Source organism: Amphiprion ocellaris, chromosome 11, assembly GCF_022539595.1.
Source record: "Amphiprion ocellaris isolate individual 3 ecotype Okinawa chromosome 11, ASM2253959v1, whole genome shotgun sequence".
Taxonomy (NCBI): domain Eukaryota; kingdom Metazoa; phylum Chordata; class Actinopteri; family Pomacentridae; genus Amphiprion; species Amphiprion ocellaris.
This window is the reverse complement of record NC_072776.1, coordinates 13,649,729-13,662,708: the sequence shown is the minus strand read 5'-3', so window position 1 is coordinate 13,662,708 and position 12,980 is coordinate 13,649,729. Positions and strand designations below refer to the sequence as shown.

The following is a 12,980-nucleotide window of genomic DNA, read 5'->3' as shown; positions in this document are numbered from 1 at the left end:
AAGGTTGATTAAATCCATCTTGAAACTTTGTCTTGCGGCAAACACTTGCAAAGATATCCAGAACAGTAGTTTTTTGTTTTGGATGGTAATCACATCTGACTTTGCACTCATACAGAGCTTTGTGGTGCTGGTTTAAATGGCCAAATAAATGTGTTGTGTGTGTGCCTCGTGTAGCGGTAACAATTCAATACACTGCTGACAAAGTACCTGCTTTGGTCAACGTCTTCCTTTCTGTAGCTGAAACATTTCTATACAACTCATGCTGGGTTTCTTTTCGCAACCAAATCTCCTTTTTCAGTGTTTCTCTCCTGTCTTTCACTCTTATTTTCAAACCTACATGACAACAAACCCTCCATCTTGTAAACAAAGTTTTTAAAAAGTCATCATATCCAAGAAGACTCAAATTGGAGTGGTGATGTTCTATCAGAAAGACTTGTGTGTTAGTCATAGAGTTCTCTCTTTGTATCAAGCATTATCGCATTGTTGATGCTGAAACAACAGATTAAATCTCACAGATAATATTGCAGAGTGATATTCCAGAAGACATCTAGACATATTTGCTTGGCCAACATTGCTGATTGATGTTGCCCTGAAGTGCAGCAAAAGTTCCACCAACTAGTAGAACCAGGCAACCTTGTGTTTTTTTGTTGGAGCCTTTTAAATTAGGACACCTGTTTAGACAACACAGTGGTCTGCCTAGTTGTTGTTCTTTACACAGTCCTGCTGAACATATTAATTTGGCTAATGCCATAATGGCAAAATACACAGAAGCAGAGCTGAGTGCTGGTCTAACATTTCCATGCATGCCAAAATACACGTCTTGAGACCAGTGCTAAAATAATGTTTGCATCAGCATGTCTGTATTTCTTATCAGTATTGTTGCCATTGTTGGCTTTTAACAATTACTATCTTCTTATCTGATCCCCTATTTACTGTAACATCATCTTATCGTATTTGTGTTTATCTTACCTCATGTGCTTTTATTTATATAGTAACACACAGATTATAAGTGAGAGGTTAAAGAAACCTGATTTGAAATCTTTTTTTTAATTTATTTAATCTGAGTAATTGTAGATATAGCATTTTTTGTCATGTGACAATTTAAGTTGCCTTTATGGCTCTCTCTGTCTGTTCGATTAAATAGGAACCTAGTTTTGGCCTGAAATTACTCCGTGCAGCGTTGCCAAGATAGCTGTTGAGTAGCAAGACTTTTTTGATAAGAACTTTGGTTATACCTAATAAGTTATATGTTCTTATCTCATACTGTAGGTTTTTGTCATATATGATTTTGTGGCATTTTTCCAAGCATATTGAATCTATCCCTGTCATATACACTACTGTTCAAAAGTTTGGGGTCACTTAGAAATGTCCTTGTTTTTGAAAAAAAGCATTTTTTTTTCAATGAAGACAACATTAAATTAGTCAGAAATACAGTACAGACATTGTTAATGTGGTGAATGACTCTTCTAGCTGGAAACAGCTGATTTTTAATGAAATATCTCCATAGGGGTACAGAGGAACATTTCCAGCAACCATCACTCCTGTGTTCTAATGGTACATTGTGTTAGCTAATGGTGGTGAAAGGCTAACTGATGATTAGAAAACCCTTGTGCAGTTATGTTAGCACATGAATGAAAGTGTGAATTTTCATGGAAAACATGAAATTGTCCAGATGACCCCAAACTTTTCAATGATAGTGTACATAAATATGACAAGACTACACAGGATACATTAATATATATATATATATATATATAAAGAGAATAGTAATTAATTCATTTAAGTAGACATAGATAGATTTGTGCTTTCAGAGTTGTTTGTGTTGTTTTCAGGGTGTCTAGGCCTGATAATGTAAAGATACAGATGGGTTTGTTGAGTTCACATACACAGTGGATATTCTGAATAGACTGTACCAGACTTGACTTTGGGTGGGTGTGCTGAGTGGGTTAGATTGTGTTGTATAAGTTTAGTATCGCTGCTGGAAGAGTTGCTGTGGGTTCAGGCGGATGTGAGGTCTGTGGAGGTGAGTTTTTGCTGAATGTCAGTGCTTTTCGGGAAGATCTAAGGCTGATTCACATCGATTGAAAAATAAGTGTAGGACATTTTGTGCTGTTTTGTTGTGGACGGGTTTGGGTCACAGGTTTCAACGCATGTCAAATATACCTGGGTGCTTTTTCTTTCTATCTGTCTCACTTTATGTCTCCCTGCAGCAAGAGGGAGTTGGCACACACCTGCTACTGTATGTGTGTGTTTGTAAGTGTGTCTGCAAGTGCATGCATGTATCTTGCTGGCTTACCCTTTTCGCAGTGCAGATATCTGCTCATCAGCGCGAGTCTCAGCATTACCCTGAGAGAACTCTCACCCTCCGAAAGATACAGAGTACTGTTAGCTCAACACATAACAGATGACCTTGGAGATTTCATTCAGCCAAAAGCACCAAATGAAGACCAGTCAAACACACACACACACACACACACGCTCACGCTCCCTTGTGTCCTTTACTGCAGCATGACCGTGCACTATAGTAGTAGCAGAGAAACTGAAACAGCAGGCGTTGGTGTGAGTCTGTGTGTTTGAGTATGGTCACTTCTAAATGTATTCACAGCCACAAACTAGAAAACATGGGAGTGTGTGACTCAGTGTGTGTTGCCACGCTGACCTTCGTTATATGTGTGTGTGTGTGTGTGTGTGTGTGCACGCGTGTACGTCCTCTAGTCAGTCTCATGAGAGCAAACTGAGTTATATCTGCAGCATCAATCCATCATGCTCATTAGCATATGATTTGGCTTTGATTAGCATATCTATTAATATGGAAATGCCACATCACCAACACTAAACCCAGGCGGGGCGGCCCTATAAACTTTCTCTCTCACACACACACACACACAAACACACACACACACAGAAAGAGGGAAAGAGAAAAACAAATGCTTGACTTTCTCTCCGGGGATTGTTCAGGGGTTTGAGGTTCCGCTAAGCAGACATGATTACGATGTAAATTTGCTGGAGTGCCGAGGCCGATGTTGTCTGTTAACATATTAGTATGTATGTGTCTGTTGTTCTGTGTGTGTGTGTGTGTGTGTGTGTGTGTGTGTGTGTGGGCTTGTAGAGTTGCCATGGCCCATAATGTTACTTCAAGACCAGATTAAGACTGACAAATGTGAGCGCTAAGATCACACCAATCATGGATGTTACCTTTAATATACAGGTACTAAACTCATGTACTGTAGGTGTAATATTTGCTTTGCGGTGGAGAAACAAGTACACAGAGATAATGTTATCTATTCATAGACACTGAACACATCATAGCAGTAACAAAAGAGAAATGTGTTTCACTCTGGTGCTTCTGTGCATATAGCATTCATGTAACAAGTGTCAGGGTTGCTGTGGAGGTGGAGGAAGCAGCAGATAGTTCAGGAACAGCGAGAAGCAGTGGAGTAAGGACAATTAATTTGCACCAGGTTTCTTGTAATGACCGCGTTGATGAATAATTGGATGGTGCGCGGAACATGTGACAATAAAACAACTTCACTGCCTCCCTGAATTGCTCCAAAGCTCCGTAACTGTCAAGAACACTCAGTAATTGTTCACCCAGCTTTTCAACTATAGCCAGGTTTCTCATTTAAAATCGAAGCTGTGCTCATAGCCGCAGAGCAGAAAACATATTGGCGCGATCAAACAAGCTCATATGTGAGATTTTTCATGATTTAGAAAATATTGCAACTTGCTGCTTAATTAAATTGGTATGGATCATCTGTCCCCATATGTTCACAGCTATTTCTAAGCTGATGAACAAATTTCGGCTCCCACTTGGTAATGTGATACGTGGAATTACAGGGTGAGACGGCAGCGAGTAGCAATGATCGGAATGATTCCAGCTACACCAAGAAATGTCTTGTTAGAGGTGGAAATCGGTGGGAAAAGTAAGAATACAGAAGTTATTGTCAACAAAGTTTGCAATCACATGGTGATTTGGTGTTCCTCTCTTTCCTGTTTTTCTTCTTTGCATGAACTGATGCGTTTTCTCCCTTATCCACTGTGTCACAACTTAATTAACAAGCGTTAATAAACCACCTTTTTCTTTAAAACCAGCTAAAAGATGCAGGGTACGTGTGAGATCTGCTACCTTCAGGGAGGTGTTTTTTCATCAGCAGTATCTGGGGGGAAAAAAAATAAAAATATTCACCACATTATTAAAATCTTGGACTGTGACCAGACTGTTGGATTCATACAGCTAATTATGTACTCTGTGCCAGAAGGAATGTTTACTTCTTAGAGAAGATTTATTGGCTAATACTAAAAGTAAATACAAGATTGCAATCACCCAATCCTGACACGCAATTAAAGTTGTTGAGAATAAAAGCACAATAAAGCTAACAGCTTATTTCCATTGTTGTGCCCCATAGAAAGAGGAAAATGTCAGAGCTTCATGTCAGCCACCCATTACTTTTGTGTTGTGTATTCTGTTGTACAAATCCTCATCATGTTGCTCTCTCTATTAGCTCTCAGTTTTACATTTCTGCATCATTTTCAGAGAGTAAATCTCAAAATTCAGTCTTTCAGTAAATTAAGCATGAACCTTTACAATCAAACATAGCAAAGATATAACATTCAGTTTGATACATTGTTTTTAAAAGCATCATGGAACTGAAAGAAAATGGAAAAATTAAAGCTTGGATGAGTGTGTTTCTGTATCTATGTAGTTTCTCACCCAGCCATGGATGTTTGGATCAAACTGTTCAAATGACGGAAATTAGGGATGTAGTTTAATCTAAAACTCTGCCTTCATGCGTGTAAATGACTCTATTTCTACATGTATGAAGTATGTAAAGGACTAATGTGTTTTCATGACAAATTAAATTTAGCCTGGAAATATTTAATATCTTAGATAACCAACAGGAACATGTAATGTCTTAGATTTTACCCCACACTCAACCGGAGTGAGCAGAAAGAAAAGTGAATTCTGGCACTTGAAGTGGATGCTCACATTTTGGTTGGTTATTTGAGTATCTGTGTGTTTGACAAAGAGATACAGTGAGATTGTTACACAGAGAGAGTCTCACCAGACCTGCTGTTGTAAGTGATGATTGTTATGCTGCTGGTTTGAAAAGCTGCCAGAAAGAACAAGCAAGGAAAGGCCACACAAATACACTCATGTGTGTTGGAGATGTTGTGTACGTGAAGCACTCAGGTCTGAAATCTAACACCTGAACTATTCCTCTCCTCTCCTCTCCTCTCCTCTCCTCTCCTCTCCTCTCCTCTCCTCTCCTCTCCTCTCCTCTCCTCTCCTCTCCTCTCCTCTCCTCTCCTCTCCTCTCCTCTCCTCTCCTCTCCTCTCCTCTCCTCTCCTCTCCTCTCCTCTCCTCTCCTCTCCTCTCCTCTCAGTTAAATGAAACAGCAAAGCAGTTGATGGAGATTGACAAGCCTATGCCAGCTAACGCTCCAGGTCCGAGCTCTGATCCAGCCCCGTTGGGTCCCTGCTCTCCTGGACCCTCCCCCAGTGCCTCCCCTTCAAATGGAAACGGTTCTGGCCATCGGAGAGGTGAAGGAAAGAAAAACGCCAAGAAGCGCCACTCGTTTTCTGCACTGTCCGTTAGCCAGAGGGCCGCCCAGCTCAACAACAGACACAGCATGGAGATCTCCCACCCGGTCCTCATCAGCTCCTCTGACCCCAGAGCTGCTGCACGCATCCAGGTGAATGTACACACTGTGATGGACAAACACACTGTAATTGTTAAATGCAGCAGCAGTGGTATTCAGGTCAGATATCTCAGTGTACCTCAAAGGCTCTGCATTGCATAGACATACTATATTGCTTGCTTGAAAGAGATCGTGCTTACTGTGTGTAAATATAGTACATGAGTAAATGTACTTAATTACTTTACACTTCTGGGATATATATGGCAATCTAATGAATCTGAACCTTCACTTCTGACACATTGAAAACGGTGCATTGACATGTTTTTTAACGTGGCATGTTTGCATACTTATGACTGGGTCAAAATATTTAACAGATTTTTATTGTTGCTGTTTTTTAAATTTGTTATAAATAAAGGAAAACTGTGAATTTTGTTGCATACAATCGCAGTTAAAAAAATCATTAATTAGTTTATTAATAACCTATATTAGTATCACCAATAGCTCATTCAGTATTGGATTTTTGATGGCACCAACATCCATAGTTTACAATCTAAAAATTCTGTTAACACTGTACTAACGAATAACCGTACTTCTTTTAAAAGAGATGAGTCCAAAAGTCGGTCAGATAATTTTTCTGAATAACTGTAACCATATAGGACAGTGTAACAATGTCAATAGGGTCACAGTTCCTTAACAGCATCAAATGTATTCTAGTCATTTTGCACTGTGTTTTTGTATGTGTGTTACATATCAGTCTACAGATATATTGATGCAGATTTAACATATCTGCAATCACCTGTGTCTACCACTTGGACGTGTGCTTCAGCAGAGTTCACTTCGATACCTCTAGGTTTCATGAACGTATTCCTTAATGACCCACTTAAAGATTTTTGGGCATTTTCAGCCTTTATTTAACTTTTGTGGGGTGCTGAGACATGAAATGTGACAAAGAGATGAGAAGAACGGCATGCAGCCATTAGTTCAACCAGCTAGGAATGGAACCATAGACTAGCTACCCCTGTATTATTTTTCCTAACCACTCCCTTATCAGGTCAGCCCATTATTCTTTGTTTTGACAGCTTTCTACGGGAGACACGCTGTTTTTAAAATTATTGCCTGTGGTTGCATTCATACCTTGGTTCAATATGTTGTTGCTGTCTCTGAATAATACCCAGGATGCATACTGAAACGCTAACAAAAAAAAGCTGCAGGCATATATTGCAACCAGTGATTTATTTTAAAGGAAAACCACTCTTTCTGTATGTATCTTTCTATACGTCTTCAGGATGCATCACCCCCGGGTCCCTCCCCCTCCTCGGCAGGGGTACTGGTGCCCCCTAAAGTGGCATCTATAACCTCTGAGCTGCTGGCCCACGCCAAGGTGCAGCTGCCACTCAACATGTGAGTATGCCTCAGAGCTGCTGTCAGCTCACCCAACTGCAACCTTTCTTTTTTCTGTTGTCCCTTCTTCCAGCTGCCCCTTCTGTTTATCAAGTGGATATCTACCTGAGATCCAAGCGTGATTTCAGAACCCACCACCTGGCAGCTTTAAAAGTGTTTTCTCTGTTGTGCCCAAAGGTATTGGCCATGTTCCACCACCTCTGCAACCACATTTACTCCTCCACTGGTCAAGGATGAAATCCTCCTCAGAAAGGAAAAATACAGTTACACACCATTTCCTCAGCAGTGTGATGCTAACGTCAGTGTTTCATAACAAGGCTTTCAACAGTACAGAAATGGCCCCTACAATGCATTGTGCTGTACAGGTGTTTAGTGCTTCATAGAGACGGCCACTGGGAGACAAAAAAGAGGGCAAGAGAGACATGAAAAACTTGGTCAATCTTAGGACAAGAAAAATTACACATTATACATGTATTTTAGAGCAATAGTATAACTCAGTATGGATTGACAGGACAAAGTTGTGTTCCAAAGGCTGCAATTGTAAGCTTTGCAACTGACTTCATTGACTTTGCACGGACTGATAAATTCATGACCGGATTCAGAGCCAGAAAGTGACCTGTCACACGCTCAAAAATCAGAGTTCTTGAGGAAATGCAAGTGCACAAGTCACATCCAGATGGCTGCTGACATGCCAGTGCTGACCAAGATCTTTCTGTAGTTTACCTCATAATTAATCTACCGGGTAATTTCCAGAACAATACGGCTATCCTCAAGGTGAGTGTGTGTTGGTGCTCATGTACCTCCAGCTTAGTGTGAACCAGTTTTTAGCTTTGGACCTTGAGAGTGAGGATATTTTTGGAAAGCGAGGTCACTTGCTCAATTCTCTGTGCTTTGTCTGAGGTTAGAATTAGGTTTGTAGATTAGGGAAGAGGCCAGGAAGTGCATTATGCCATTGGGGGTCCTCAGGAGTATAGAAGCACAAATGTGGTGGCCTTCCTGCAGGATGTGAGTGAAACACAGCACCATTGTCAGGTTTAATATTTCCACCTTCCAAGTCGGCTGTAGGTGTGGGTGTGCACACACAGACACACACACAGACACACACACACACACGCACAAACAGCTAAGACACACATGCGTCCGGAGTGGGCTTCTCCTACTGATGAGGTCGGGCGTTTTCATCTTGACCTGGCAACTATTCCTGTTGCCATGAGGAGACGGGAGTAAGTCCCCACATCTGTTACCATGGCAACGGGGAGGCAGCACATATAGGGCTTGTTTACTCTGTGGTCTTATCGTCTTCCGTCGGAGTCTGGCGCTACGTGTCTCCCAGCGTCAGGACCAAAATCTCATTTATATGTTAACACTGGTGGCTCAGACAATGCTCAGCATAAAGTCATCTATAGTGAGATGCTAAATGCTACATTCAGGTGCAAGCAGGTACACAAAGATATACTGATTTGGTATTATTTTTCAGCATCCTGTACCATTAGGAAGGAAAACAAATAATTTAGTCAGCCTCTTGTGGTCAGAGACAAGTGACTAATTCAATCATTGTTGGAAATTTTGTTAAAAATTTAATCCAAGACTACTTGGATATGATGTGAATGAACCTTTTCCAATTCTGATGGTTTTTCTTTGACAATGATTTTTTTTTTTGTGCTCTTATATAATTCACATTGTGATTGCGGAATAAAATAAACCAAAGCCAGTAATTCCATTTATCATGCCAGTATGAATTTGTGTAAAGTTTTTGTAACATCTACAAAGATGTAACCCTGGTATGAGAATATTACCAGAGATCAGAACTTCAGTATCCACAAAGACCTCATTCTTTCTATGTACGTTATAACTGTAAAGAAGAATGCATTCTTTGAGATAAACTTTCAAACTGTATATCAGATTTTTCTCCATGATGTTTTCCACCTCCAATTGAGCGATTAAGTAAAATGGCTGAGAGCCTTTGCTGGTATTCTTACTTAAAAAACCGAATTGACAACCTGATGTTTCTGAATAAATGCAAATTTTAGATGCTACAGGAGAATACAGGAACCTGGCAAAAACATGTTTACAATAGCGATCTCATTCCTACACTCTCTTCCTCAAAGATAAGATAAACAGACATGAAACATCCTCAGAAAATGGTATATGGTGGGAGGACAAACCAGCACTGTTTGTCTCTTTGACCTGACAAAGATCCTATTGTAGATCAGATCGTTGATGGTCTAATAAAGGAGCATCTGCAGTACGTGGGCTCCTATCCTTTGTTCCTCTGCACTGTAAAGTAAAAAACTAAAAATGAGCAGTATGAAAAATACTTTTAGCATAATGCTCAAGGCATCCTTTTGTTAAAAGTGATTATTCCTAGGTTTTCTGACATCTAAAAAAGAAAGAGCCATGATTATTCTGCAGTTATTTTCTTGAAACCACAAGAAAATCTAATTCTCTCCTTTTTTAACACACTGACACAAGTGTCTTTGAGTTTTCTGAAAGCATTCCTTTGATAGTGTTCCGTCTTTTCGCAGTTGTCATTCAGCTTTGTTTTTGCACAGCTCAGCATGCAGTACAGTACATTAGGAGTAATCCACATGCATGCCTCCAGATGAAGATGCCCAGCGGGAGCTAATCGGCATGTGGTGAACCGTTGCTCGATATTTCCTGCAGACTTAAATGTTTTTTGATTATTTGACTCACTTTTACATTCTGTCTGTCGACTCCGGTCCCCAGATACCTGGCTCTGTACGCCTACAAGCCCCAGAAGGCTGACGAGCTGGAACTTCGGAAAGGGGAAATGTATCGGGTGACAGAGAAGTGTCAAGACGGATGGTTCAAAGGCACCTCGCTGAGAACTGCTGCGTCTGGCGTCTTCCCAGGAAACTATGTCACTCCTGTGTCCAGGTCAGTGAGCTCCGGCTGGTGGATGGATGGGGAAGCTGGTATTGTATTGATGCTATGTCATCGCCACATCCAGATGAAAGTAAGCAGCAGTCATATTAGGAGTGTAGCTTGAAGTGCAGTTTCTTGCTTCCTTCATTCCAAGATGGAAGAGCGATTGAATTGCTCGAGAAGCCAGAGTACAAGCACAGGGCACACAGGTTTAATCTCTACAAAATCTACCTGTCCTGCTCAGACTTTTCCTCCATTTGTCACTCAGTTGATTTGGATTGGTCATATGTACCCAGCAGTGCAATACTAAGTCAGACTAAGGCCACTGATTTTGTTCTCACACAAAGACAATGCCAGCTCGAGCGCTACCACCTTCATTGTAATTTACATCGGAACGTTCCGAGCCTCCAGCAGACCCCGAATACAGATCAGACTGAACAGTGCTATTTGGTAGGCATTACGGCATGTAATTGCACGTGTTTCTGTGTGCCCAGACTGCTTTTTGTCACATAGGCATGTCCAAAAAGCAATTTCTGGGGCTTTAGCTGGGAGAGGTGCACCCTGTGGACACTGTATTCCTCATGGTGGTAATATATTCTTCTTTCTTAAGCCTGTACTGCACGTTATGGCCACCAAAACTACCAAAATGATTTTGTCACACCAGTAAATGTACCAGAGGCCTTATCTGAGAAGTCGTTTCCAGGAGGGTGCTGCAAAAGAAACACATAAAAATGTATTGTTATCCATGTGAATATATATTCAAAATGTGAGAAATCCATTTTAAACCAATTGATCCCTTTTTAATGTAAACACTAACTTAAATTAAATGCAGTATAAGATACAAAGCAGTGTTCAAATGATTCTACTGGCTGTGTCATTCTAATGTTTGGCTACCACATCCTCATTGTAGATCATTATCATCATCATTATCATCATAATTATCATCATTGTCGTTACACAACACTGTTACTCATAGCTGTTCAAAGCAAATAAAACTGAAAAAAAAACATAGTGCGCTGAATTATTTGGCAATTTAATTACCCTCATTATTCCTGTACGCATGAAAACATTTGCAGTTCATCTAATCTGTATTCTGCCCCATGATGCAGTCAAGGAAAAAGAGCGAGAGAGAGGAGGAAAATGAAAGCAAGGAGGAATTACAATAATGGAAGGAAAGAGGAAGTCAAAAAAAAATGAGGGAAGATTGAGGACATGATGAGGTAATGTAGGATAGACAGAGAAAGAGTTTGAAAGAAAGAAAATCCGAAGAAAGGGTAAAAGAGAATCAGGCAGGGAGAAGAAAATATGAAGATGAGAAAGAACTGTGCAAAGAAAGAAATTAAAGAGAAGATAGCTGGAAGAGAGAAGTGACAGAGTGAGGAGGACAGAGAAGAAGGAAGAAAGAGAGAAAAGAAAGAGCGAATGATACAAAGAGTTGAAACGACTGCAGAAACAGCAGGTGTCCTTCTCCAGTGGATATGAATGGCTGATTCACATTCTGCACTTATGCAATCGTAGGCAGAGAGAGAGAGAAAAAGGCAAGATGGGCGAATAATCAAATGAGAGGCAATTTGTTATTTTTACGCAGGCATACTCTCTCCTTCTCCCATCGTCCCTCCTTACCTCCCCTCCTCCTTTGTCTGCAGTGCAGCTCAGAAATTTCTCAATATGATAATGAGAGGCTGACAAAGATGCGCGCACAGACTTGGACACAGACACACATGCACACACACTTTAGAGTAAGATCAATACAGGTGCCAAGTATTGGAATTCAATTTTTTTTGGACTGCAGTTTGAACATTTGCATATTTATTGTGGAATTTATTGTCCTGGTTGATACAAACTGGATTTTTGTAATTCTGGGTTATCTCCATTTTTAGAAATTTGATAAAATGTTTAAAGTTACAGAAAGTGGACAAAATATCCGTAGGATGTCTGCTGAACCCGACACACGCAATAAACAATTGAAAGCAGTGTATGTGTGGTGTCCGTGGAGAACCTCAAATCAAAGAAGCTGTGGGTAACTTGCCTGTGTCTGTTGGTAGACACACTCACACAGACACACATCACACGCATACACACACTACACACAACACACGGCCGTAACTCTGTATGTGTATGACAGGAAGTCGATGGGCAGCCATAAGAGTGTGAATACCGCTGCGTCAATAATGTTCAGCTCACTGTTCTGCCATTCAGCACTCTGCAGACAGAAACATGAGCAGCCTGCAGCACCATATATGTTACAGCAGGACACTATGTCATGCTAATCCACCATACAGATAATAGTACTGATATTACTCACTTTGACAGAGTTTAATAGTCCTGTTTGCAGCTTCTGCTATTCTGGACTAAAGTCTGGCTCAACATTAATCTTAGTTCAGGGGCCACATTCATCCCAATTTGATCTCAAGTGGGCTGGACCAGTAAAATCACAGCATAATAACCTATAAATAACCACAACTCCAAATTTTTCCCTCTGTTTTAGTGCAAAAAAGTACATTCTGAAAATGTTCACATTTAAGGAATTATCTTTCTACAAAACATTATGAATACCATGAAATTTCTTAAGAAAAATAAGTTCAATTTCAGCAATGTTATGCCTCAGTTTATCATTTACACACAATGACCTACAGATCACAGAATATCTACAGGTACAAAACGTTTAGTCACCGGTATCTGGAACTGAATTATATAGTCTTTTACTTTATGATCAAAATGACAAAAGTCAGACAAAAAAATACAACAAATCAAGAGAAAATATTCCATAAATGAGACACAAAATGAAAAAAATGAGACAACACAAAACAAAACAAAAAAGAGACAAAAAATAAATTAGACATAAAAGTTACAAAGCGCCAAAAAAATGGACAAACAACAAAAACAAGACAAAAAATTACACAACTGAAACAAGACTAAAAATGACAAAAGCGGGAAACAAAACGACAAAAAAATAGGCGAACAAGACAAGCAAGACAAAAAAAATGCAAAGCAACACAAAAACGATATGACAACGATACACAAAAAACAAGGAATAAAGCAAAACACAAAAT

At 40.0% G+C, this 12,980-nt stretch overlaps 1 protein-coding gene across 4 annotated transcripts in view; it reads left to right on the top strand.

Moving 5' to 3' along the window:
- Nucleotides 1-12,980, top strand: part of LOC111580589 (E3 ubiquitin-protein ligase SH3RF3) — a 112,595-nt gene that overhangs the window by 77,440 nt on the left and 22,175 nt on the right. For all 4 annotated transcript variants that reach the window (XM_035956414.2, XM_035956413.2, XM_023288403.3 and 1 more), the window contains 3 exons: nt 5,386-5,694; nt 6,926-7,041; nt 9,769-9,939. In XM_035956414.2, the coding sequence (XP_035812307.2) occupies nt 5,386-5,694; nt 6,926-7,041; nt 9,769-9,939 (596 nt within the window). The remainder of the gene's footprint in view (nt 1-5,385; nt 5,695-6,925; nt 7,042-9,768; nt 9,940-12,980) is intronic.